Here is a 27,447-nt window from a genome sequence, read left to right on the forward strand (position 1 = left end):
TTCTGCTTATTTCATGATCCTTCTGTTTTTACCAATTATCGTTTCAGATGATTCTGTTTTTACTATTTGTTTTACTTTGTACATGGGGTGGCTTTTAGGTTCCCTTGTCTTACTTGTTATGTTATTTCCTCAACAAGGTTTGCTTTTATGTCCCCCTCGTTCGTAAATTTCTTGTTTTAATTTTAATATGATAATGGAATGATCGCTGAGCACTATTACCCCATGCTTTTCACACATGTACAGAAAAAATTTTTTTTAGAGAGTTTCTCATCACAAGTAACATATTTATCCAAATACTCGAAAAGTTTAGAAAGTTTCTAGTCACAACTAACATTGCCATATAGCTCAAAGTATAGAAAAGAAATATAAAGAAGATGTCAAGTTAGAGCAGTTACATATAGAGAATGTCATTCTGTCGCGCTATGGGATTGCAATGATTTCTCTATCTATCATGCCTCTAAACCCACCTCCAAACACTGAAGTGAAATGTAAAATGACCAAAACGCCGATCAGACCACCTTTCTCAAGATTGGAAAATAAACAAATAAAAACCAAACACAACTAGAAATTCAAAATACAAAAAATAAATAATAAATTTTAGAATGGAATATCACAAATAATAAATGTGGCCCACTTTATGTGGCCAGGGATCTGATGTTCCGAATTTGATGTCCCATTTGTGTCTCATTCTTAATTTTTTAACATTTGTCTATTAATTTAACACTAATTTTAACACTGTTAATTTTTTATAAACCAATTGAAAAATTAAAAATTAAAGAAAATAAAAACCCATTCGATAACTATCCACTGCAACCACAGAATCCCATTGCCGATGACCACTGCAACCACACAACCTATCGCCGCCGACCACTACAATCACACCAGTGACACCACCCCATTGCCGCCGATGCTGCTCCCCACGGCGGCAAAACTTTCTTTCCTTTCCCTTCTCTCTTTTCAAATTCCCATACTCTCGTCAATACGTGTGAAGTTTGAAGTTTGAAATTTGGGATATCTAATCGGTCGGTATGTGATCGATCCATCTCTTCACAGCCAGCAAACAGCGTGTGAAGTTTGAAATTTGAGAATATCATATCGATCGATTGGGGGAGGATGTTGAAGAGTTGGGGTTGGTGGCTGCGGTGACAGATTGAGAATATCTAATCTAATCGATCCATCTCGTGGCCGAAATGCATGGTGGAGAGGTTGGGTTTGGTGGCTGCGGTGATAGATTGGGGGAGGATGCTGAAGGGTTTCTTAGTATGCTGAAAGGCTTCATCAGCTATGGTGCCTTTAATTTTACAGTTTAGTAAAAGTTAACAGAGTTAGGTTAGAGTTAAGTGGTAGTACATGTGTCAAATAAACAAAGAAGGAGACATCAGTTTCGGGACAACATATCCGGAGCCACCTTATGTGGGTGTGGAGATAAATTATTCAATTATATAAACTAATAAATGGGTTGGTGTAGTGTCATGGGAGCCATCATTGGTGACTTGGTCGTAGGTCTGATGCCTCCCTTTTTTGTCTCTGATGTGTCTTTATACTAATATTTTGTCACATGTTTTATGATTTAGCTGAAAAATAACTTTGTTAACTCTTTTACTTGACATTCAAAAATAAATAATACAACTCCTAATCCGATGAAATGCGCATATTCGAGCATATTGTTAAATTTGAGGTATCTTCTTCTTAGACTATCATGTCTCAAACCCTAGCAAAACTCAACTATCTGAATCTCTATCCTCGTAATTTGCAATAAAAGCACCATTGATCTTGTATCTTTTTTCTTATGCTTTCTCAAAGCCCATTTTATCTTCACTTTGTTTTTTCCTATCCATATACAATGATTGAAAAAAAAAAAAAAAAAAAAAACCTCTCTTCTGCTACCTGTCCCCAAGCATCAATCCACTACTTGCTTTTATGGTTTTAAGTCCGAATAAATAAGCAAAAAAATGTGGTTTTTCTCTCTCTTTGAACTCCAAGTCCCAAATCCAAAGCAACGCCTTCCCTCCAGTTTCAAGTTTTAGTTGCCGTCCCTTACTCTTGCTCGAGGTAGGTTGACAAGCCCCAACCTCAATATCTTCAAATAACAGGATAGGCACGTGTTGACCGACACCTGAGAGTGACGAAACCATTTTAACATGCATGCAAGTTACAACGAAAGGACTAACATAAATAAAATATGTAATTTAGGAATATAATGAAGTATGCAATTGCAGGAATGTGTTCACAGTATACAACTAATCAAGAGAAGTACGAAGGAATATTTTAAAATAAATAAGATTACCAAGAAAGTGGGTCCTACACTGAGAAGACTTGAAGATACCTAAGCAGAAGTGCCCTGATGTTAGGATTGTATGCCTCGATTCTAACTTTTAAAGGGGGCGCAAAACCAAAAGGGTGAGTGGACTAAAGTTTATAATAATAATAATAATAATAAAAACCATTTTCTTTATGAACATACTAACCCCCTATTTTGAAAACATATATATAGTACTACATAGTAGGTTTTCTGAAAACTCTAACATGCCATTAAAACATTTGTAAAACAAGTATGTAAAATCCAATGCTCATTAATGGAAATATCGCCACCCAAAGCCAACTCCATAAATCTCATCGATGATGTACTCACTAGGGGTATCATAGTGGCTTGAAGGCATAACCATCACCAAAGGTGAAGTTGTACAACATCAGGTTGTGGCAATGAAGAAATCGTGGTCCATCACCTGAAGGTAAAGCTATACGACTTTGGGTTACGCCAGAGAAGAAACATATACATATAACATCACACATCGACACTAGCCTCGGGCTAGTGAAGCTGGGAGTATGTCATAAATATCCTCAATCGTGTCATATGGCCATAGACGTCTACATACTCGGTTATGTGTATGTGTTGTATGATAACCCCCTAGATAAGCACCGAAAACATATCTCAAAAATCTCATATCAATCAGGGGCTCAAAGGCTTAAATCTCATTTCATGAATCCATGATAATTCATATTCATAAACTATAAATAAATCATATCCATAAATCCATAGCATTTCATATATGAAAATCCAATAATTCATAACCTTTCGTAAAACGTAAATTTGATAAATCATAAATAATCATGCTTTTCGTGAATGCAAGCCTAATATTTTATAAAAACATGCAAGTTAAGAAGGTGTCCACTCATAGATATTTCATTGCCGGGAATCTACTCGAACTAGCGAGGATGGTGTTACTTCCCACCGACGCACCTAAGCATAAATAGAAGCTATTTAATAAAACTCTACTAAAATGGTCGAATTTGGGAAAACGGACAACGAATTCAGATTCGGCACGTTGAAAAACTTAAGGTAAGACTTTGGGTTCCCCCACGCCTCGAAAAACCTATAGATACCTTAAGGCATAAATGACATAGTCTAAGAGCCTTGCTAGAGGTTTTTTTGCACGAGAAGGATTTCTTCGTACACCTTGGGTTGACTGTGATGGTTGTGCATTGTGAACTTGATCTTTAGATTCATGCTCAATGTTGCCTAGTGAGATGACCTGTGAATTTGAAGAATTTGTGACTTGGCGTACTTCCTCATTACCATGAGTGTCATGCACTACTAGAACATCATCATCATGCTCTGTGCACATAGGTAATGGAAACAAATCCTGTAGAGACTCCCTCTCACAAGAAACATGCCTTCTTGGTTGAAAGAAAATGGTGTCTTCATCAAAGAAGACATCTCTAGAGACAATACATTTGTTGGAGCGAGGATTGAAGCATTTATATCCCTTCTGTGTAGGTGAATATCCTACAAACACACATTTTTCAACCCTAGCATCCAATTCGTCACCATGTTGATGTTACATGAACAAAACATGAGCAACCACACTTTCAAGTGAGACAACTTGATAGGTCTCCTTTCTAGAGTTTCATAAGGAGATTTAAACCCTAGGACCCGACTTGGGAGTCGGTTGATGAGGTATGTAGCTGTTAAAATTGCATAGGACCAAAACTTCTTTGGAAGCACTAGTTTTTTCAAGTAGGTCTCGGTTCTTTCGCTCAGTAATCCCATTTTGTTGTGGGGTACCCCCACATCTAGTTTGATGTACAATTCCTTGTGAACTTAAGTATTGAACCATGTCGTTGGATAAAAACTCAGTACCATTATCTAATCTTAGTGTTTTAATAGTTGAATGGAAATGATTTGACACAAGTGTATGAAAGTCTTGAAAAATAGTTGGAACTTCACTTTTAGCCTTCATGAGATAAAGAAAAGTGACACGAGTGTAATCATCCATAAAAATGACAAAATATTTGTAACCTTCCATTGATTCAATAGTATGACCCTATACATCGGTGTGAACAAATTCAAAAGGTATGCTAGACCTAGACATTGAGGTTCTAAATGGTAACCTAGCAAACTTTGAGAAATGACAAGTATCACACTTAATCAATGAGCAACAAAACTTTGGAAATAGTTTTGACAAAACAACTTCGGATGGGTGGGCTAGCCTTTGGTGCCAAAGTTGTTGATCATTGGAAGAGCTTGGTTGAACTTGAAGGACTGTTGATAAAGGGGGCTTTGTTCAAAAATAATAAAGGCCATTTTGATATAATCCTTCACCAATCTTCCTCTTGGTGAGAGCATCCTAAAAAATTCCATTTGTGGGTGAGAATGGCTAGGGAATTTAGAGTGTTAGTGAGTTGTCCTACTGACATCAATTGAAATGGAAAAGATGGTATTTATAAGGCAGTAGACTCTATGGTGTTTGAGACTAAACCTAGTTTTCCCTTTCCCATGGCTGAGACATTTTTTCCATTTGCAACTGACACATGAGATGGTTTTGACAAGGCTTGGATTCATGTTGGTTTGAATCTTTATTTGTCATGTGATCAGAGGCACCCGAGTCAATTATCCAACAATCATGATTAATACTAGATTTTAGTGCAGTTGAGAATCTTTGAAGATACCTGGAGCTATATCACGTGGAACATGATCATGATCAGCTAGAAATCCTACAAACTGTCCAAGAAGTGCAGTGTGATTGTTCCCTTCACCCTTTGATGTTTGTGCAGCTTCTCCATGGCTTTTAGTTTGTAAGTAGGCTGCAAACTTGTTGATAAGAGTCACAAGGTTGACTGTGAAGTCCACCAAGCCATGAGTGAGAGAGCTGGTAGCATTGTTGACAACATGTTGAGCTTTGAAATGAACCACTGATGGAGATTTTAGAGCCATCATCCTGTTGTCTTTGAACTTGGGCTTAAGTTCATGATGTAACTCCCAACACCTCTCTTCTGTGTGACCAGTAACATTGCAGTACTTACACTTAAGATGTGGATTCTTTCCCTTCTATACCTTGGAATCATGGCTCCTGTGGTTTGCAACATATCCTCAAGTCTCTGATAGCTTGAGATTAGACTATATTCATCACCCTTCTTCTTGCTTTTTCACGTTGTATCGTAGCACAAACAGTCTTGAATGGTGGTAGCTCCGCACTCATTAATATGTGACTTTTCAGATCCTTATATTCTGAGCTGAGACTTGCAAGCAGTTGATAGATCTTATCCTTCTCAGCTCTTTTGAGAAGAATAGTAGAGTCCGTGGTATGAGGAAGGTATACATCCAACTCATTCCACAGTCTTTAAACTGCCAAGATGTTGAACAAATGACTTCTTTTCTTGCTGAAGACGAGCGATATCTCTTTTCAACTGGAATACCCAAGCATAGTTGTTCTGGTTTCCATACATATCCTTCACAGATTTCCACAAATCTTGTGGAGATTCAGAATAACTAAATATCTTAACAACATGTTTCTCCATGGTGTTAAGCAGCAAGGACATAACAGTAACTTTCATTGATGAACCATAACCTTCCCCTTCCTCTTGGAGTAAGTGAAACTGCCCTAGACCAAGAAAGGTAGTTGAGCTCATTCAGCAACATTGAGCATAGGCGTTGGTTGATATTGACTTCGGAGTCTAAGAAACTCGAAGGAGCTACCTGTGAGCCTTCTCCCTCAAGATTAATTGAGCTTTCCTCAGCCATTACAGAAGCTCACAAGAATAGCAGCGGAAACTAAACGGGTAGAGACAGAGGTCAAGGATGACATTGCTCTGATACCATGTGGATTTTAATTTCAAAGTATTTCGATTTCATAAATAGTTTTGAATGTACATGGCAGTATATGTAGGCAAGAAAAGTGAATGGTTACAAGCAACCATCTTTACATGAAACCTTAGAGACCAGGTAAACCTAGGATACAAGCTTTTCCTTAATTTAAGGTGATTTAAATCAAACCCAACTAAGAAGTTATCAGCAAGTTAAGTGCCTTGAATCAAGGAGGAGAGAAAGCTGGAAAGCTGGAAAGCAAAACTGGCGGTTGACTTTGTGCATCCATGATTACATGGAGACTTGTGATACGAGGTGACATGCTAGGGTTTAGTGACTGGTTCCAACAACCATTTATTCCGCTAAGGAGTTTGATCTTTAAGTTTCTTGGAAATTTTTTATCTTGAAGTCTGGTACACATGCTTTGTCAGGGAAGATTGATGTATGAGATTGGGTCATCTGGAATTAGCAGTTTGAAAGGCCAACTTCGCAATACATGTGGATGTTATATTTTAATTTGTAATTTTAGTTAGCAGAATTTGATGAAACTCAGAAGAAGGATTGAAAAGAAAAGAGATGAGAAGCAAAATGGTAAACGTAGCTCCAGCTTCCTCTTTGATTCAATTTCACCCACTGAATAAAAATGAGAGAGAAAATAAAAGAAGGAACCATTACAAACTCCACATGCATCACAAGTGTCTCATACTTATGTGTCTTGCATGAGTATATCTAAGACAAAAGGTCAGCTACTATGATAGCTGGCACAATCCTAGCCTATGAGCTAGTCTAATCTCGGCCATCCGTTTCCTATTCAAGCAAATAAGAACAAGACTAAGTAACTTGAACTCTAAGGAATCAGCTTCAAGGCTTAATCACTAACAATACATACCTGATTGAAAAGAAAGAAAAAACAAGTTTACAACACATATGAATAAGTAAATACTGATCACGTACCAACCGCAAGCGAAGAAAGAAATACACGAAAGCGAAGAGCTCTCAAAACACGAAAGAGTCACAAATTCTACCACAGGAAATCACCATTTCTTCCCCCTCCCATGTCCTAAGTCTTACTACTATATTAGTGATGACGAGAAAATATGCCCGCGCATTGCTGCGGGACTTGAATGCACCCGTCTTAACTACATAAATAAGACATATTTAACCTGAATAAATTAAGACACATGCACCATGCACTCGTCTCTCAATTATAAGAAAACTTGTTTGCAATACTGAGAAAAAGCTTATTATTGTTGATAAAAATACACACGACACCAATGGATCATGCCATAAAAATTACACCATGAAAAATCCGAAGACTAAAATCCCCGCCGACAGAATTTATTCACATCAAATTTAAATTCTAACACCATACGATCAAATGTTAATCAAACACACAATCTCAAAAAGCTGAAACCATGTTAAGCAAAATAAACAGAAGTCTTCTCAAAAAAAAAAAAAAAAAAGAAACAGAAGGAAAAGAGTGAAGATGTAAGCATTGATAAAAATATGAAAAGTGGCAGCACTTATATCATGCACAAATAGGACAATGAAATATCGGAACCAGCAGCAACATATAGAACCAAGAAGGAAAAGAATTGATAAAATAAATAAATAAGAAATAGGATAGAGGCACAAACCAACGACATGAGCTCAGTTTTTTCACCATGAATTTTGCATGGCCTGAAATCAAGAAAAGGATATGTTTACCAGGATTTTCAAGTGGACGTCTGCAGTCTGAATGACAGCGATCATCCCTCTTTTGATGGTCCAGAACCGACCCGGGACACTCATACGAAATCCAAAAAGGCAGCATTATCTGGAAAGAACATGCAAAGCGGTCAACAACAACGAAGTAAATATATAGTTCCATAGATGCAAACAAAATAACACTATGGCATGATATTTGATTAAGATCAATCTCTACCAATTTGATGGCAAAAACACATCTCTCCCATACGGGAATGAACCTAACCATTTAACGAAAAAAAGATGAAAACCCATGCGGGAATGAACCTAACCACACTGCATGCACTCACATAGACTGCATACACATACACTCACACGCATTGAAGAATGAACGCATTATATTCAGCTAGCACCATTCAACTTTAAAAGCAGTGAGACCTTCCAAAGGCACAGCCTAACTGGCCTTGGTTCCAATAACCAAATTGAGAACAACAGTTCAATTTTAGAAAAGCTGTACAGAGGGAAAAAAAAAAGAAAAAAAAAGAGAGAGACAAAACAATCCTATAACCACAACTGAAAAATAAAATCAAAATGAACAGAATAAAATATCAGCAGAGCATGAACACTAACTAACATCCTTTGGAAACATGTGCTAGTTATGTATAATATATATGCGCATATATTAAGAAAATGGCTTGAGTGCCCTAGCAGTGGTCTTTACGCTGAACCAAATCACTATTAGGTTAATTGTATTGATTCACGCATCTTCTTTTATGTCTAAATCTCTACTAAATTGCCCTACGAAAATGACATAAAACTAATTAAAATTCCCAATATATTTGAGAAATACAACTTTTAAAAGTGTGAGAATATATGCAGCACCAGGATGTTGCAGAACTCACTACCCCAATTTAAGATTCGGTTTTTGTCCAATGTATGTATATGCTTAGATACATCCGAGAATTTGCTTTGCAACAGTTGCTACTCTCATCGTCTTTTGAGAGAGATAGATATAAAGGTAAGGATTACAATGGGGAATAGTTAAGTATCCCTCTAAAATACTATAGAAAAACATACCTAGAACGGAGTAAACAACTGTTTGTCTCCATAGCAGTTTCTCAGAGCATTTATGCTATCAGAAAGATAGTGCTCCACTCCAGAAGGATGGACAAATGTACCAGATGGAGACTGACCCAAAGAAAACATAACTAAAAGTTAGCATCTGATGAACAATTAAGGTGATGCAAAAGGGCAACATGTGATGTGAAATTATTATACCAAAATATCCAAGGTCTGTTAATCTAATCACCCAATAAAATAAAACAGAAATTAAGCACAATAATATCAAAATTAAAAGGAAGGAATAACATGAAACCTTGTGCACAGAACGTTTGTGAGAATGAATCACACAACAATCAAGGGTGGACAAATCACAAGGGTGACAATTAAAGGGCATCTAACGGACACCCTCATCTCTCTCTCTGCAATTGCAAAAATCCCTCGGGTTTGAGGAAGCAAATGGAAAACGAAATGTTTTTCCATCCCCTACCCTTACCCAAACCTCCCTTACCTGTTCCCTTTACCCTCGTAGAAAATCCTCCCATCTCTCTATCACCGTTGTCCCATCTCTCTGTCTGCAAATCGCAGAATAGAAACCCTAAACAAATCCCTGAAATCCCTCACCTAAATCCTCCCACATTTCTCTCTGACACCCCCTATCTCTCTCTCTGCAAAACCTAAACCAAATCTCCTAAATCCTATCTCAGACACCCCACAAACAGCAAAGAAGCCAAGATATTAAAGCAATCTCTACATAATACTTTGGAACAATGAAACAAAATGGTACTTACTTGTTCTTTGTTCAAAATCGTTGGTGCCGCTGCGCATTGTTATCAATTGTGGGTTTATCAAATCCTTCATGGCTTAGATTGCATGAAGAATTAGAATCTAAAAGATAAATATATGTTGTAAATCATCATATAAATGTAACTGCATTTAAAAAAAAAAAAAAGGAATGAAAAAATTGAATACTATTTCATCATTATGTAACTGCATGAAAAGTTACATTGAATGTAGACTCAATCCATTTCCCCAAAGTCATTGTTAAGTGAAAATCAATACCAAACCCATAAATACCACCATTGAATTTGGCAAAACCCAAAAACAAAATACATAAATTTACTCATATAATCACAGAAAAACATGAAATTTGAGCACCCATTTGGCTAAGTTAAAAGATAAAAGCACTCACATCATCATAGTACTCTTTGGGAACATCTGAGTGGCAATCTTGTAAATAAACTAAAATGTGGTCAAAAACACTGTTCATATGAATAGTGCGATTCCCCTCCTACTTTAGACTAAAGTAACGAGAAAATATGCCCGCGCGTTGCTGCGGGACTTGAATGTATTTGTCGCAACATGCATGAATAGTTTCCACATAAAGCAACTAAAAAGACACAGCACCTAAGAATCAATGAACAATTGGGACATCTTACTCATGTGAGTCTCAATCCCTACTTCAAATCCAGCACCTAAGAATCAATGAACAATTGGGACATCTTACTCATGTGAGTCTCAAACCCTATTTAAAATCCCTAGTGAACAAAAGTCCTATTTCTTCAAATTGAATCGACATCATTGATCAAGCAATTAAACATTCCTACTGACAAATAATTGGCCCAAGAGTTGAGCAGATATATAGGGATTGAAAAAAGGGGACGCAATTAAACTATATAATTTAACAAAAGTAAAGGTCAACAGAGCTCTTCGAATTAAACTATATATCTAATTTACCAGAAAACTTTGTAAAATTAACAGTTTACCTGATATAAGCACTTAATTTTCCTATTTAAAACAGTTTACCCATTCTTGATAAGTAAAATATAGCTTAAGCTTAATTTGTTAACAGCTTAATGCAGTTCAAAAGTATTTTCTGTTGTGATGAGAAGGAGAAGCTACAACTAACCCGCCTTAACTTTTTACTTTTTCCATACGCATATGTACAGTTTACTTGCACCCTTATACCATGTGTCTTGAGCTGTTATCTATCCTCCACTTGCAGCATTTTCGCTCTTCTGCACGGGAACCTCGATAGCAAACGATTTCATCTGTTACCGGTTAATGGAGATCTCTTCTGCAGAAATTATACCTTCCATCAACTAACGTACTACTCCTCCTTCCCCACAAAGAAAGCATTGAACTTTTCCAATTTGTTCTCCAGCAACTTCACGAAATTGGTAATGTCCTTGGAGCTGATGTTGATCTATCCCAGAGACAAAGGCAGATCTCTACTAAACAGCCCATATTGGCCGACGACAGATGAAGAATGGGTTAGAGATTAGTTTGATTAAGAATTAATTCACCTATTATTGATTAAGAATTAATCCCAACCATGCCAGCTCTCCACTCTCAATTCACTTATTATTGATTAAGAATTAAGTCCTAAAATTAATTAACAAAACCCATTACTCAAAAATCCAAACTTCATAAGGAAAAAAAAGTAAATACTGGTAAAGCTCAATTAAAAAATGAATAGGAAATTGAAATTGAGAAGAAACACAGTAGGGAGCACCTTATCGTCTTCAAAACCACCTTATTCGGTATTTCCTTGTTGATGATCTTGTCAAATCTACAAAAACAAAAATACAAACTCAATTAATCAAACAGCTTACATTATTTCTGAATAAAAACGTGATGGAAAATACACAGTTGGCTGAACATGCCGTCTCCGGAAGCAGAAGAACTTGAGATTCAATTTGGGTGGAAATGGGCACTGCTGGAAGGGAAAAGAACACTAATAAAAACCAATACTATTTCAACTAAACCTATACCCCAACCAAGCAAAACCAAATGCACACTAATCACATCTGTAACTATAGAAATAGGGAACCAAACAGATATAACAAATGTAATATCATTGGTTCAAAAATATTAAAGGAACTATAGGTCGTAGTGTGTAGCATGCAAAAGTGCTACTACTCTGAATTTCCAACATGCACAACAGATCTCTAACTTTCCATAAGTATTTAAATTGAAACTAAGAGATCATTTTTCCGCACACTGATTATTTGAGATTCACTACGAAAATGAATCCATAACTTACTTAGGTTTCAAAATGCACTCTAACATCCATTAATCTAAACATAATTGCTTGAGCAAAGCAAGCAATTCAATCTCATTCCTCCATAAATGAACTTGTTTTATTACTTCATGGGGCTAATTTCTTCCAAAAGATTCACAGCCAATGGTTTCCAACATTAAAATATTACAACATGTTGAACACATTAAACAAACAGTTTTTCCAATTACTAAATAGTTTTATTAAACGGGAAATAAGGTTATTTTCTTGTCACAGAAATAGCATTTACAATGTATCAAAGCAAGTGGTAGTTACTAAAATGAATATGTTAGCATAAAATCTAATAACCTAAATGATAGTGTTTCGATTGATGTCAACAATCAGAAACAACACAATTGCAAACATAAAGTTAGGTGATTTCATGGTTAAAAACCATGTAAACCACCTAGACATAAAGAAATAAAAAATACATGAAAATTAAGGATTGACTTGAGCTTGGAGTCCACATAATGCTTTTAAGAGTAGCAAATGTTCTTTTGGACTGAGTTCGGTTGGAGAGAGTTCCTTGTAATGAGATATCACCTTTCTGCACAAACAGCAAAATGGCAAAAATGGTTAGTCTATCTAAAGAATGAAACTTGATTAACTATAGTGAATGGCTCTAAGATGAATAAAACTGAAACAACCACCCATAATTTATAATTAAGCTAAGCAAATCACAGCAAGCACAACACAATGACAACAATATGAACTTTCAAATAACATAACATCTATCAACTACTCTGCACAGGATTTTCAAAAATGGATAACTAACCTGTAATTTAGAAACTTATGTCGTTCACTCGCTTACTGATTAAGTGTCTTAAGTTTGGGAAGAGTATTCCATGGGCTGCAAAACACAGTGAAACAAAGATCAAACAAAGACAAAAAGAAGTAGTTGAATGAATCATAATTTTGCCAAATTGTATGGCCATATGGTACAATGGGGGATCGTGACAGGCCATGGATATTGATGTTGACCTCAAACCTCACAAATCATATATAATTCCTTCAGAATCATATGTAATTTATCAACAAACAAACAGCTAAAAGCCAGCCCTGCAACCAATTATCTCACAAATAATGATTGTATGCATATCTAAGATAACACTGAACCAGATTCAAAGAATTATTCGGAGAGTTCTTTCATAGCTTTCATACGGTCATCAATTAAGTTTTGCAGAACTATGTCTCATACTTTTTAGCAATGAAAGAAACACAAATAGCACTCATACTCAGAACAAAAAATAATCTTTAATTTCTTCTAATAATGTTCTTGAGGGAGAGAATGAAACTGGAAATTTATATTTTGAAGATTTTAGTGCACACATACATACCAACATGTGCAAGGAAAGCAGTCTGAATTTGAATTGCAGCTATATCCTCAATTGGCAATCCAAGAATAAAACAGAAACCTATTCCCTATCGAGAACTACAGAGCTTGACTAAGAACATGCAACCATAATTGATGTTCTAGACTCTTATATTGAAAATTTAAAAGGACCAAAAGTGCATTGCTCTCTCGGCTAGACTGTGGCTATATGTAGCTTGTACCCTTCTTGCCCTCACATGGATATAGTCTTGCTTGGGTGGCTCGGAAGGTTTAGAGCTTTCTTCAGCTGGCTTGTTGTCACCAGCAGCTAAAGTTTCTTCGACTTCAGCCTTCAAACTGCCATTTTCATTACTGGATCTTGCTAATTTCACCCGTTTTCCACCTGAATCTTTCTGTTCGAGAACAATCAGGGCAAAGAAAACAATAAACAACGATACAAAAAATTCAAGACCAATCAAACAACATACAAACAGACATCAATAACTGAAAATCATGCAGCTTAACTCGCTTAACGACACACATCACGCCATTTTCAGATGCATTAACATTAAAAATCAAGCCTTTACAAATAGCTGAGATAGTAGAATCGCAATTTCAGAATTTCCAAATAGGACATGGATTCTATAACATTAGATAAAATTATCTATACTACACATATGCAGATCAATTCCAGATAAATTAAGATCAAATCAAGGTATGGAATATATCAATTTAGGGTTGGAAAATCACCTTGAAATTTCAGTGGACATAGAGTGAGCGAGAAAGCCGAGAGACGGAGACAGTGGGAGAGATAGGAGAGAGAGAAATGGTTTGAGAGATGAGAAAGTGAGAGATGCAGAGTCTTAGAGCCGGCTTCCCTCAACCTCTCGCGTTGTCCCCATCACCTTGATCCAATCGAATGATAGAGGCTCGATCCGATCGAAACGAAGCACAACCTCTCTCCCCCTTGAAATCTGAAATCCCCACCCAAAAAACCACGCACGGGCCTCCATGACGCAAACGATGGAGTAAGACGAAATAGGCGAGGGAAGGCAGACGGCGGTGAGAGGAGGATAGGATGGACGCGAGACCGTTTGTGTCGTTCTTGTGGGGTCTGTGAGACGGAAGAGGCAAGGAGGGTTTGAGAAGGAAACGGAAAAGACCGTCTTTACCATCGTTCTTCCTTCCCACGATCATCAACACGTATGCATCAAGATTAGCGGCAGAGAGAGCCAGTGGTAGTCTTGTAAATAAACTGAAATGTCTTACAAAACACTATTCATATGAATAGTGCGATTTCCCCGACTAAAGTAATGCGCCAAATACTTCAATCCCCATTACCCCATGACCCACAGATGCAACCTCACCTCTCCTTGAGGCTGCTACACCCTTCTCCTCCTTCTCTTCCTCATGTCTCGACTGCTTTATATCACTCAAAATTGCCTCAACAGCCACTGCCTCCTTTTCCTTGTAGCTTGAGTCCACAATCTCACTCAAAGGTGCAGTGCTCTGATTCTAATCCAAATACCCCAAAGTGCTGAAAGTTTGTCGTTTTGGGTGGGAACCCGTTGATCCTTGATTGTTGTCTTCCCTCTAGCGTACTCCCTCCTACCTCAAGAAACTCCCAATGTCGCTGCCTCATCTCTTCCACATAGCTTGACTCCTCAGGACCAGTCAAAATTTCTGAATCATCGATCCAGGGGAGGAGGGATTCCTCATCAGCCACCGCCTCATTTTGCTCATTGTTTGGGACCATGGCGTTAATCATAGGTGCAGTGCTTCGAAACTGAGCCAAATCACCCAACGTGATGAATTGTTCTGGGCGGCAACCATGTATACCAGTTTCCTCTATGTCAAGGTGCTTCAAATACCATAAGTTTTTAGGCAACTTCGAAAGTTTTGAGCACCCATGGAGACTGAGCCATTCGAGACTTAGCAAATTGCATATACCGTCCGGAAGATAGACCAGGCTTTTGCAATTTTTCAGATTTAACCACACTAGCCCCTGAAGCTGTTCAATTGATGCGGGAAGCTCTCTGATAGATATAAAGTGGAATCATGTCTCATCTATGTACCGAGATTTGATGTAAGCACGAAACAAGCATGCCTAGTGTTAAAATCTTACCATGAATTCAAAGAAAGGTTTCTGGCACCAAAACCTTTGCATATTGCAATTATCATTACTTTTGTTTGTGTGGTTTTCTCTTTCTTGACATACCGTAGCTTAAATTACAGATTTTCAAAATATATGCTCTTAATCGTGACTAGTTGACTGCTTATAACTGTCCTTGCCCTCAATCTCTTCTTATTCTTCAAATGCTGTCAGCTTTATCTGCTTTCGTTGCCTTTCTCAGCATTGTGTATTTCCCATATGTTGGGTTTTAATACCTCCGGTATTATCTAATCAAATTCAAATTACTTCCACATTACACATTAATGTGGTCAGGTTTTCTTGGACATTGCTCAGTGATTAGCATGATTCTTCACTTTCCCATATTTCCTGTTTTAGTGTCTATGGATGGGTTTGCTGCATTTACATACTTTCTCGCATTCCCCCTCTAACGTCATCTTCATATTTCATACAGCCAACCCCACTTAGTGGGATAAGGCTTAGTTGTTATTGTTGTTTTTTGACTGCCTATGTTGGCATTACAGATTATTGTCTTTGTAGCCATCATAATACATTCAAACAACCTTCTGATGCAGTTCTTGCGCATTTCTCTTGATACAATTGAAGTGCCTAGCATACATCAGTACTGCATCAGTTATATGATTCATCCTGTTTAGCATCAGTTCCGACTTTTTAGCATCTTTAAGCTTCATCTGTGTTAATGAGTTGAAATTTCAGATTCAATATGAAATTAAGGTATTTGTGATAAGTTGATAACTCAATAATACTATTGATCTCGAGTTTTGGTTGTTATCGGTCTCACAGTAGGTGGTTCATTTTGGTGACTGTATTGTACCCTTACCTGTTGTCTGCACTGTTACATGCTAACAGCACAAGGTGTATTTGGTTGAACATTCAGGGGTTTGTTATATCAGACTGGGAAGGTATTGACAGGATTACCTCGCCGCCACATTCGAACTACATATACTCTGTCCAAGCTTCAGTTCTAGCTCGTTATTTTATATAAAAACCTCTTACAGAAATGAAAGAAGATAATTTCTTTCGAAATTATAAAACTCTGAAGATGGGTCTCTGTGTTTTGAAGGTCATGGTCCCTATCAACTATAAAGAATTCATTAATGATCCCATTAACCTGGTCAAGAATAACGTTGTCCCAATGGATCGTACTGATGATGCTACGGGAAGGATTCTGCTTGTCAAGTTCACCATGGGTCGTTTTGAGAACACGTTGGCTGATTTCAGCCTAGTCAATGAGCTTGGAAGCCAGGTCAGTTTATCCGAGATAATCAAATATCAGGATTTGCAACCCTCCTATTGGTCATTTGATTGATGTATATAGTTCGATAAAATTAGAATGGACATTCCTTTGAAATTGGTGTTACACTCAATGGCCAAAAGACTGCTTAGTAAGTTTTGTATTTATTGATTTACTGACATGAATCAATCATTTTTGTATTTTAATTTAACATTACCAGGATCATAGAGATTTGGCAAGGGAGGCTGTCAGAAAATCCATCGTGTTTTTGAAGAATGGGAAAAGCGGGAACATTACAGATCCAATCATACCTCTTCCCTAGAAGGTGTCTAAAATTCTAGTCGCCGGCAGTCATGCTGATAATCTTGGGCTACCAATGTGGTGGATGGACAATTACATGGCAAGGATTCAGTGGCAACAATTATACAACCGGTGTAGTCTGCTTTCATCACTATATTAAATACATAATATTCTGTCTATATGCACTACTTTTGTGCTCTACAATAAAATGATAGAATTGAATATTCACAAAATAGTACATTAAGCACTTAATAAGAAGATTACACAAGTGCTGGTTAGGTGTAACAAGAAAATCGTCTTCACAGTTATTAGAAAGTATGGAAACGTGCGTATAGGATGTCCGTACATAAATGAATCTAATCTTGGCTGTATATTTCATAAAACTTCCTTTTCATGATTAGGGACTATGATCCTTGGTGTTATAAAATCAGCAGTCGACTCAAGCACGGAAGTTATCTACAGTGAGAATCCTGATGGTAATTTGTAAAGTCCAATAACTTTGCATATGCCATTGTTGTGGTTGGCGAGCACCCTTATGCTGAGACTGCAGGAGATAGCCCAAACCTAACGATGGTGGAACCTGGCCCAAGTGTCATCAGCAATGTGTGTGAAAGTGTCAAGTGCATTGTTTATCTTAATAACTGGCAGACCTATCGTAATTGAACCATATATTTCCTCGATTGATGCTCTGGTGGCAGCATGGTTGCCAGGCTCTGAAGGCCAAGGCATTACTGATGTCCTTTTTGGGGATCATGGAATCAATGGAAAGCTTCCAAGAACATGGTTCAGGACTGTCGATTGACTACCAATGTATGTTGGTGATTCACAGTATGATGCACTTTTCCCATTTGGGTTTGGACTGGAAACTGAGTCGGTAAAGGAGCTTGTAACAAGGTAACAGGTTCTATTTGCTTCATTTCAAAACATGATAGTGCATTGTTCTATTTTTACACAAAGGATGAGATCTATCACCGTCATTTAAAAGCAGCACTCTGTAACTGTATAACTACAACAAGGTCCCATTAGGGTCAAATCCTTACAAGTAAATTTGTATTATACTTCAGCAAGTATTAAAATAACTAACCATGCATTAATCCTTTTAGATGTTTTCCGTTTTATAGTTCATTGAATGTGTCTTCTTTCTATTAAATATCTCCAGTACACGGGGACCCTGAACTGGTACGAAGAATTGGTTCAGCAACTGCTCTTGAAGCCCGAGCTACGGGGATTCCTTATGTATTTGCTTCTTGCATTGCAGTAAATAATACATTGCAAAAGGATTTATGCGTTCAGCATTTTCTTCTTTTACATGGTTAACAATGTCCTTTGAGTGGATTCATATTTTTTCCATCTGATGACTTCTGTGCGTTGCCTGGAACATCCTGTATAGGTATGTAGAGATCCAAGATGGGGTTGGTGTTACAAAAGCTACAGTAAAGATCACAAAATTGTGCAAGAAATGACGGAGATCATTCCAGGTTTACAGGGTGATATCCCTGCAAATTCTCAGATGCAGTTTTTGCGCATTTCTCTTGATACAGTTAAAGTGCCTAGCATACATCAGTTATATGATTTATCCTGTTTTGCATCAGTTCCCACTTTTTAGGTTCTTTAAGCTTCATCTGTGTTAATGAGTTGAAATTTCAGATTCAATATGAAATTAAGGTATTTGTGATAAGTTGATAACTCAATAATATTACTGATCCCGAGTTCTGGTTGTTATCGGTCTCACAATAGGTGCTTCATTTTGGTGACTGTATTGTACCTTTATCTGTGTTCTGCACTGTTTCATGCTAACAGCACATGGTGTTTTTGGTTGAACATTCAGGGTTTTGTTATATCAGACTGGGAGGGTATTGATAGGATTACCTCGTCGCCACATTCAAACTACACATACTCTGTCCAAGCTTCAGTTCTAGCTGGAACTGACATGGTTCGTGGCTTATTTTATATAAAGACCTCTTACAGAAATGAAAGAAGACAATAGCGTCTCTATTACACTATATAAAACTCCTTTTCTATTCTGGTTCGAAATTATAAAACTCTGAAAATGGTTCTCTTTTTTTTGAAGGTCATGGTCCCTATCAACTATAAAGCATTCATTAATGATCTCATTAACCTGGTCAAGAATAACGTTGTCCCAATAGATCGTATTGGCGATGCTGCGGGAAGGATTCTGCTTGTCAAGTTCACCATGGGTCTTTTTGAGAACCCGTTGTCTGATTTCAGCCTACGACATGAGCTTGGAAGCCAGGTCAGTTTATCCGAGATAATCAAATATCAGGATTTGCAACCCTCCTATTGGTCATTTGATTGATGTATATAGTTCGATAAAATTAGAATGGACATACCCTTGAAATTGGTGTTACATTCAATGGCCAAAAGACTGCTTAGTAAGTTTTGTATTTATTGATTTTCTGACATGAATCAATCATTTTTGTATTTTAATTTAACATTACCAGGATCATAGAGATTTGGCAAGGGAGGCTGTCAGAAAATCTGTCGTGCTTTTGAAGAATGGGAAAAGCAGGAACATTACAGATCCAGTCATACCTCTTCCCAAGAAGGTGTCTAAAATTCTAGTCGCCGGCAGTCATGCTGATAATCTGGGCTACCAGTGTGGTGGATGGACAATTGCATGGCAAGGATTCAGTGGCAACAATTATACAACCGGTATAGTCTGCTTTCATCGCTGTATTAAATACATAATATTCTGTCTATGTGCACTACTTTTGTGCTCTACAATAAAATGATAGAATTGAATATTCAAAAAATAGAACATTATGCACTTAATAAGAAGACTACACAGGTGCTGGTTAGTTGCAACAAGAAAATCGTCTTCACAGTTATTAGAATGTATGGAAATATATACTCGTGCGTATAGGATGTTCGTACATAAATGTATCTAATCTTGGTTGTATTTTTCATAAAACTTCCTTTTCATGATTAGGGACTACGATCTTTGGTGCTATAAAATCAGCAGTCAACTCAAGCACAGAAGTTATCTACAGTGAGAATCCTGATGGTAATTTTGTGAAGTCCAACAACTTTGCATATGCCATCGTTGTGGTTGGCGAGCATCCTTATGCTGAGACCGTGGGAGACAGCCCAAACCTAACGATGGCGGAACCTGGCCCAAGTATCATCAGCAATGTGTGTGAAAGTGTCAAGTGCATTGTTATCGTAATAACTGGCAGACCTATTGTAATAGAACCATATGTTTCCTCGATTGGTGCTCTGGTGGCAGCATGGTTGCCGGGCTCTGAAGGCCAAGGCATTACTGATGTCCTTTTTGGGGATCATGGATTCAGTGGAAAGCTTCCAAGAACATGGTTCAAAACTGTCGATCAACTCCCAATGAATGTTGGTGATTCACACTGATCCACTTTTCCCGTTTGGGTTCGGACTGGAAACTGAGTCAGTAAAGGAGCTTGTAACAAGGTAACCCTTCATACATGTATATCTATATAGGACCAGCTACGTAGCAGGTATCCTGTTTTCCTGCAAGCTTGTTCATATAACAAAACTTGATGGGAAAAAGAAAGAAATGAAATTTACAAGGGATTTGGGTCCGGTGGTGGCTTCTAGGTTTCAATCTATCAATACTACATATTGTTTTAAAGCATTCATGTGTTTCGGTGTAATATAAACCGAAGAACTTGGTTACCTGTATCGATACTGACTTCAGTTTCGTGATTCCTGCAGGTCGACCTCAGCTGGTGTTGTTGCAAGGCCATGCATACTTATCGTCATGGTTGCTCTGGTTCTCAGCTTATAGTTTAGAGGTATAGTTTTGGGTCTAGGATTATTGAGTTCTCGGCTTTTCCGAATTGCGTAGGTTTCTGCTTACACGGTGCCTTTTTCCTCTAAAAGTTTCAGGGAGCTTTTACTAATGGTAGATTCCTACAGCAATTGGATTTGTTGGCTGACACAGTTTATGGCAGAAGGAAGGGAAAAGCTTTGAGTTGATTAGATTGTGGCAGCCACAAATTCTGATTAACAAACAAATTATAAGCATTCATTGTCGAGCCATTTTAACGATTACAATTTACATGTAGCAAATTTGAATAATAAATTAAATTGATTTTTGTTTTGAAATTCTTCAGTGAAAAGAATGTTAGGAGGATCACCTTCTATTGGTCTATTATTATTTGTTTTTTTTTTTAAGCAATTTTTTGCAATTTTGCCTTAATACTACATAGTAATGAATTATGTGAAAAATGCATGTTTGAGATAGTTTGGATTTTTATCATAAATAATCCTTGAAAGTGACGTTGTTCGTCACCTTAGTCTTTGAAGTTGAAAATTAATCAACGTCGTTCCTAAAATTTACTAGAAACATCGAGGAGCTGATTATCACAACTTTTTTTTGGGTATCACACCCCTTAGTCCCTTCTAATTGCCCAGATCACCGCCCATTGCAGCTCCATGACCCGGAACAAGAGGACGCAAGCTGAGAGAGAATACAAGAAGAAACCGTCACAAACTTCACATGCATCACATGCTTCTCATACTCGTGTCTTGCACGAGTACATCTAAAACAAAGTCAGCTACTATGACAGCCGGCACAATCCTAGCTTATGAGCTAGTTTAATCTCAGCCATCCATTTCCAATTCAAGGCTTAATCACTAACAATACATTACCTGATCGAAGAGAAAGAAAAAACAACTTTACAACACATACGGATAAGTAAATACTTACCACGTACCAACCGCAGGTGAAGCAAGAAATACCCCAAAAAGCAAAAAACTAAATAAAAGAGCTCTCAGAAGCAGAAACCAACTCAAAACACGAAGGAGTCGCAAACTCTTACCACACAAAATCACCATTTCTTCCCTCTCGCAGGTCCTTTAGTCTTGCTACTATATCAGTGATGATGCGCTAAATACCTCAATCCCCATCACCCCGTGACCCACAGATACAACCCCATATCCCTCCACCTCTCCTTGAGGCTGCCACCGCCTTCTCCTTCTCTTCCTCATGTCTCGACTGCTTGAGATCACTCAATATTGCCTTAACAGCCACCTCCTCCTTTTCCCCGTAGCTTGATTCCACCATATCACTCAAAGGTGCAGTGCTCTGACACTGATCCAAATACCCTTAAGTGCTGAGAAATTATCGTTTTTAAAGAGAGAGATGCTACAGTTCCCTCTACCTCAAGGAACTCCAGACATTGCTGCCTCCTCTTCCAAACGTCAACGTCGCTGCATCATCTCTTCCAAATAGCTTGACTCCTCAGGATCAGTCAAAATGTGATGAAAAATTTGTTGGCAGTCCCACATCGATGGGTGAAATGAAAACAAATGAGTTTAAATAGGATTACCCCTTAGAAACAGGTACCCAGGCATTTTAGGGTAAAACCCAGCCCTAAACGTCAACGTTTGATCTTTTCCAAATGTCGCTGCCACTTCTCTTCCAAATGCCGCATCTCTTCCGCTTCTTTCGCAGAGAGCCGCTCCATCTCTTTCGCGGAGGCGCATCTCTTCCGCAGAGTTTCGGCGGCGTCCGCAAAGCGCCACCGCATCTCTTCCACTTCTTTCGCAGAGCGCCTTTCCGCTGCCGCTTCTTCCGCATAACGCCGCATCTCTTCCACATAGCTTGATTCCGCAATATCCTGCTGCCTCTCTTCCACATAGCGCCCCTTCCCTTCCACATATCTCTTCCACATAGCTTGACTTCCGCATAGATCCTGCCTCTCTTCCACATGGCGCCACATCCAGGGGAGGCGGGATTCAACATCAGCCACCGCCTCATTTTGCTCAATGTTTGGGACCATTGCATTAATCTTAGGTGCAGTGCTTCGAAACTGAGCCAAACCCCCCAAATTGATGAATTGCTGTTCTGGGCAGTAACCATGTATACCAGTTCCCTTTATGTCAAGGCGCTTCAAATACCATAAATCTTCAGGCAACTTCGAAAGTTTTGAGCACCCATTGAGAGTGAGCCATTCGAGACTTAACAAATTGCAGATACTGTTCGGAAGATAGACCAGGCTTTTGCAGTTTTTCAGATTTAACGACACTAGCCCCTGAAGCCGTTCAATTGATGCAGGAAGCTCTCTGATAGATGTGTTATCCAAATCAAGGCTGGCTAATCTTTCCATATTTTCTAATATGTCTGGAAACACCTTAAACTCTGTACAACCAGAAAGAGAGAGATAATTTAGGGACTTGAGCCGACAAATGCTGCTTGTAAGACTCTCAAAGTCTTTGCTATACCGTAGCGTCAAGGTAGCAAGCCCCGTAAGACTATAAATTATGGATGGCAATTCTTCAATTGCAATCCCTGAAAACTTAAAATTTTCTCGGCCGGGAGAGACTCCCGCAACTAGCGTCCAATCTAAATGAAGCTCTGTTAGGTTCTCCGTAACTTTTAGAAACTCTGGAAAATTCCTCAGATTTGAGCAGCCAGAAACATTCAGGGCTTGAAGAGATCTCATATGAATGCTGCCTGGAAGAATCTCTAATCTTCTGCAATCCTTCAGGCTTAGGGTAACGAGTCCCGTAAAGTTTTTGATGGACGAGGGCAGTTCTGAAATTGCAGTCTCATCTAAATTAAGCTCTAATAGGTTCATAACTTCAGGAATTTGTGCAAAATTATACAGATTGGAGCAGCTGGAAAGATTAAGGGTTCGAAGAGATCTCATATGAATGTTGCTTGGAAGACTATGAAGTTTCTTGCATTGCCTTAGACTCAAAATCTCAAGGTTTTGAAGAGATGAAATTGATGGGGCAAGGCCTTCAACAGAAGTCTCATCCAAGCGAAGCTCTCTTAATCTTTCCATATTTCCAACATTTTCTGGAAAGGCCTTGAGCTTTGGACAACCAGAAAGATTAAGAAGTTGCAGGGACTTGAGTTGAACAATGCTACTTGGAAGAATCTCAAGTTCTCTGCAATATTCAAGATTCAAAGTAACAAGCCCTGTAAGGTTGTTAATTGATCGAGGCAGTTCTTTCATTGCAGTCCCTTGCAAATAAAGCTTTGAAAGCTTCTCCATAACTTTGGAAATCTCTGGAAACTTCTCAAGTTTTGAGCAAAAAGAGAGATCAAAGGTTTCAAGAGATTTCATACAAATGTTCCTTGAAAAGGACTTGAGTTCGCCGCACCAACTTAGATCCAAGAGGACAAGTTTTTCAAGGGCAGAAATGGATGGGTGAACCTCATATAAACTTGTGCATCCACCAAGAATTAGCTTCTCAAGATTCTTTGCCTTAGCGAAGTCCGGCGTTTCCTTAAGACGATAAGAGCCTTTTAAATTGATAATTTTCAACTTTCCAAGACGCTGTCAATATACATCAAGGAAAATATGTGTTACATACATAATAAGGCATTTAAAAACTAAACCATTTAAAAGCAGTATATAGGCAAATGATGAACGTACCTCAGTTCCTTTCCAGAGGTGTTCAACCCAACTACATTGCATGTCAATTTCAACAAGATTCTCTGGGTTAAAATTGGATGATAAAGACTTTAGGGGGCATTTGTTCCAAAACAGATAACTTAGTTTTTCAGAGAGAAACTTTAGATTCTCGTATTGCCAGTGATCATCGGCCGGCTCGCCCTCTGGTAGTAAACAGTGGGTATGGACTCTGAGTAGTCTTAGTTTTGGCATTTGAGCAAGGGCGATATCTAATTCCACCACATTGTTTGAGTGTGGCCATTGCACAATTATGCTTTCAACTGCTTCCATAGCCTGGATTATCAAAATTGCACTTTGAATGAGTACAAACTTAAGATTAAAACGCCCAATGCACATGGTTCTCATGAATTGCATTTTGGTCAAAGTTGAAGCTTTACTTTTATTATTAAGGAAAACTAACAAAAAATTCAAACAAACTTTATTTTAATGAAAAATGGCAAATAAAAGTGAATAGTACTAGGAAAATGTAAAAATGTGGTTTTTTGTTAAAAGTGAACAGTACCAAAAGTATTATTATTATTATTATTATTATTTTAAAATTTACTAATATTACTGGGAGAGAAAAGATTCAATGCAATTACATTAATGGAGCTGACGGGAGCGTATTTCTCACGTTTTTTTTATTTAGCACATAATGAACATCTTCACAGCTCCACAATCTGCTGCGCCTTCCAGGCTCCTTTATATATTCCTGGCGTACGATTTGGTGACCCATTTCCTCTATTAAATCATGCATCTCGAGTACACCATCAGATGAGATAGTGACAAGAGCTCTACCAACTAGAACGTCTAATCCGGTATGGGGATGGAAGTCACAACCCTCCATAATCCTTGTTGCCAAGTCTTTCTTCATTTGTTTAAAGAAACATGCAATATCAAGAAATATTTCCTTCTGCAAATCATCTAGTCCATCATAGCTTGTTCTAAGGACTTTTTGGATTCCCGGGTGCGGGTTTCTCGCTATTTTCTTTAACTCATCTTTCCACACAAGTACACTTTTGTCAAAGAGAAATGCTCCCAAGACTTTGAGTGCTAAAGGCAAACCTTGAGCATATTTTATGAAATGGCCCGACAGATCAATGTATTCTTCTGTGGGTTGCTTTGTACTCAAAGCATACTGCCTAAACAGCTTGAGAGCATCATCGTCATTTAACAACTCGGCCTCATATATCTGATCACCAAGTCTACTTAGTGACTGTTTATCTCTAGTTGTTATAATGATTCGACTTCCGCCACCAAATGAAGGTTGCTTTCCAATTAAGGCTTCAATTTGGGATGAACTCTCCACATTATCCAGAACAAGTAAAACTTTTTTCTTACCAACTCTTTCCATCATCTTCTGAAAACCATTTCTCAAAATCTCTGAACTCCCCACCTTCATATCTGTGATACTAGATAGAATTTCTGCCTGCATATCTAGTGGCGCTTCACCTGCATCAGTTGAGGGAAAACGTCGCTTCACATTTTCAAGAAAGCAACGACCTTCGAAGTGATGATTGATTTTATCATACACAGCTCTAGCGATGGTGGTTTTGCCTATACCGCCCATACCCCATATTCCAACAAAGCCAACGTTATCAACCTCGGGACATAATAGTGAATCCATTTTCTTTAAGCGGGAATCCATTCCAACCAAGCCATTCTTTTCACTTGATGGGATGTTGATCACTTTCTTAAAAATATCATCTGCAATCAACTCAACAAGCTTGGCATCATCCCTGCGAAATTTGAAAAAACAATATTGTCAAGTCCTGCGATTGCTAGTTATATAACACTCATCACACTGTCATTGAAAACACAAAGTAACGACCCAACAATTCTCAGGAGTTTATTCTTCTTTCATTTACTCGATGCACTCTTCTAAGTTCAATCAACATATAAGAGAACTAGTCATCTATATCCTCTCCAGATGTTTTATAGACCTTTTAATAGCGGCCATATATTTTGATCTTGCGGTTTGAAGAATTAATTTAACTTGTTCTTTTTTTACTTATTAATGTTGGACGACGTCTTTTGTACATTATGTCTCCTCTCTGTTTCTCACACCTGCTCTTTCCTCATCATGAAAGAGGGAGAAAATTAAGAGATTTTGTACAAACGACATCGTCCCATGTGAAAAAGTAAATAAAAATAAGTGAATTCTTCACCGCAAGATCAATATCAAAGGCCCCTAATTTTTTATATTAGTTTCCTCTTCCCTTCTCATGGAAAATATCTAGGTGTGGTGGTGGAAAGTTTTGCAGAGAGTTGGTGAGTATTCAATTTTGTAGAGGGTTGGGAAGGAAGTCTTGGTTCCAGTTGTATTAACATTAATGATAACCACAGGAAATTAGCGACTATAAACGAAATAAGAATTTTCTTCAAAACTAAAACGACCAAAACAGGAAATTAGCTAAACTTCTAAACTACTAAGTGAATAAGATTATGAGGGAATGAGTTACTGGTAATTTTGTGAATCCCAGCCACATAAATCGGGGGCTCTTTGTAAAGCGGACCTCCACCGCTGCACTTCTTCCATGTCGGCGTTAGGATCATGTTCATGTTTAGAAAATGCTTCCTCAAAACTTCCCTTGATTTTACGAACATCAGCTGGGTCTACTTCGTAGAAGATGGGAATCACAATCTGCTTCTTCTGATCCATGCACTGCAGGATTTGGACGAGTTCTTTCAAGCACCATGTGGAAGAAGCGTAGTTTGGAGAAAAAACTACAACCGAAAGCCTCGAGTCGCTTATAGCCGTCAGTAGCTGCGAAAGGCCGTTGCCCTTTCTGAGCTCTTCAGCGTCAATGAAGGTGTTGATTGAGTTCCGAACCAGAGCTTTGTGGAGATGGCCGATGAAGGTCTTGCGAGTGTCTTCGCCTCGAAAATTCAAGAAGACATCGTATTTGCAATCAGGAACAGATGAAGAAGAAGAAGCCATCAACAAGCACAAGATCGACAGCCTAATGTGATTCTCAAGTAGCCCCTTAACAAACTCAAGATTGCTGGTCAACGACCCCCTTCATTGGTTCTCACTAGAAAAATGAGATGCATCTCCAGGGGGGCGCTTGGAAGTTGCCAGGAAAGAAAGGGTCACTTTGGGCAAATAAAGTCCACTAAGCAAGTGGGACGGCACATGTTGGCCGGTAACCCCATCG

The 27,447-nt window shown here is 38.1% G+C and overlaps 2 protein-coding genes, 1 long non-coding RNA gene and 2 pseudogenes across 5 annotated transcripts; 3 read left to right on the top strand and 2 right to left on the bottom strand.

Annotated features, from left to right (window-relative positions):
- Positions 1–20,984, top strand: part of LOC125471823 — a 33,258-nt pseudogene extending 12,274 nt beyond the window's left edge.
- On the bottom strand, positions 11,127–14,505 carry LOC125471824. 3 transcript variants are annotated; one of them, XR_007253896.1, is made up of 5 exons: positions 13,954–14,505; positions 13,446–13,616; positions 12,667–12,741; positions 12,342–12,438; positions 11,127–11,402 (listed from the first exon to the last, which is right to left on the bottom strand). It is a non-coding gene; the product is annotated as an uncharacterized LOC125471824 (long non-coding RNA). The 3 variants fall into 3 exon arrangements; XR_007253894.1 differs by lacking the exon at positions 11,127–11,402 and adding an exon at positions 11,491–11,549; XR_007253895.1 differs by lacking the exon at positions 11,127–11,402 and adding an exon at positions 11,492–11,546.
- Positions 17,188–18,352, top strand: LOC125471836 (annotated as a pseudogene).
- Positions 18,349–20,984, top strand: LOC125471837 (probable beta-glucosidase J). The gene is given in 7 exon segments (XM_048572674.1): positions 18,349–18,452; positions 18,627–18,822; positions 18,961–19,143; positions 19,352–19,562; positions 19,840–20,266; positions 20,268–20,330; positions 20,595–20,984. Coding segments are annotated over 7 exon segments (1,257 nt in total). The 3' UTR covers positions 20,668–20,984.
- Positions 20,985–21,475: 491 nt separating this feature from the next.
- On the bottom strand, positions 21,476–27,392 carry LOC125471821 (disease resistance protein RPV1-like). Its single transcript, XM_048572618.1, has 4 exons — positions 26,752–27,392; positions 24,924–26,028; positions 24,272–24,583; positions 21,476–24,172 (listed from the first exon to the last, which is right to left on the bottom strand). The coding sequence occupies exons 1-4, from the start codon at positions 27,228–27,230 to the stop codon at positions 22,265–22,267; spliced, it is 3,804 nt and encodes a 1,267-aa protein (XP_048428575.1). The 5' UTR covers positions 27,231–27,392; the 3' UTR covers positions 21,476–22,264.
- Between the last annotated feature and the right edge of the window lie 55 nt (positions 27,393–27,447).

The sequence above is a fragment of a genome, unplaced genomic scaffold (assembly GCF_019419815.1).
Source record: "Pyrus x bretschneideri cultivar Hongxiangsu unplaced genomic scaffold, Pyrus_bretschneideri_v1 Contig62, whole genome shotgun sequence".
Taxonomy (NCBI): domain Eukaryota; kingdom Viridiplantae; phylum Streptophyta; class Magnoliopsida; order Rosales; family Rosaceae; genus Pyrus; species Pyrus x bretschneideri.

What these genes read in the sequence shown, in the direction of transcription:
- LOC125471821 (XM_048572618.1), bottom strand. Translation starts at nt 27,230, where the DNA reads ATGGCTTCTTCTTCTTCATCTGTTCCTGATTGCAAATACGATGTCTTC. An exon ending in ATGTGCTAAATAAAAAAAAC is followed by an intron (nt 24,584 to 24,923) that starts GTGAGAAATACG and finishes TTGATAATCCAG; the next exon opens with GCTATGGAAGCAGTTGAAAG. An exon ending in ACCTCTGGAAAGGAACTGAG is followed by an intron (nt 24,173 to 24,271) that starts GTACGTTCATCA and finishes GTATATTGACAG; the next exon opens with CGTCTTGGAAAGTTGAAAAT.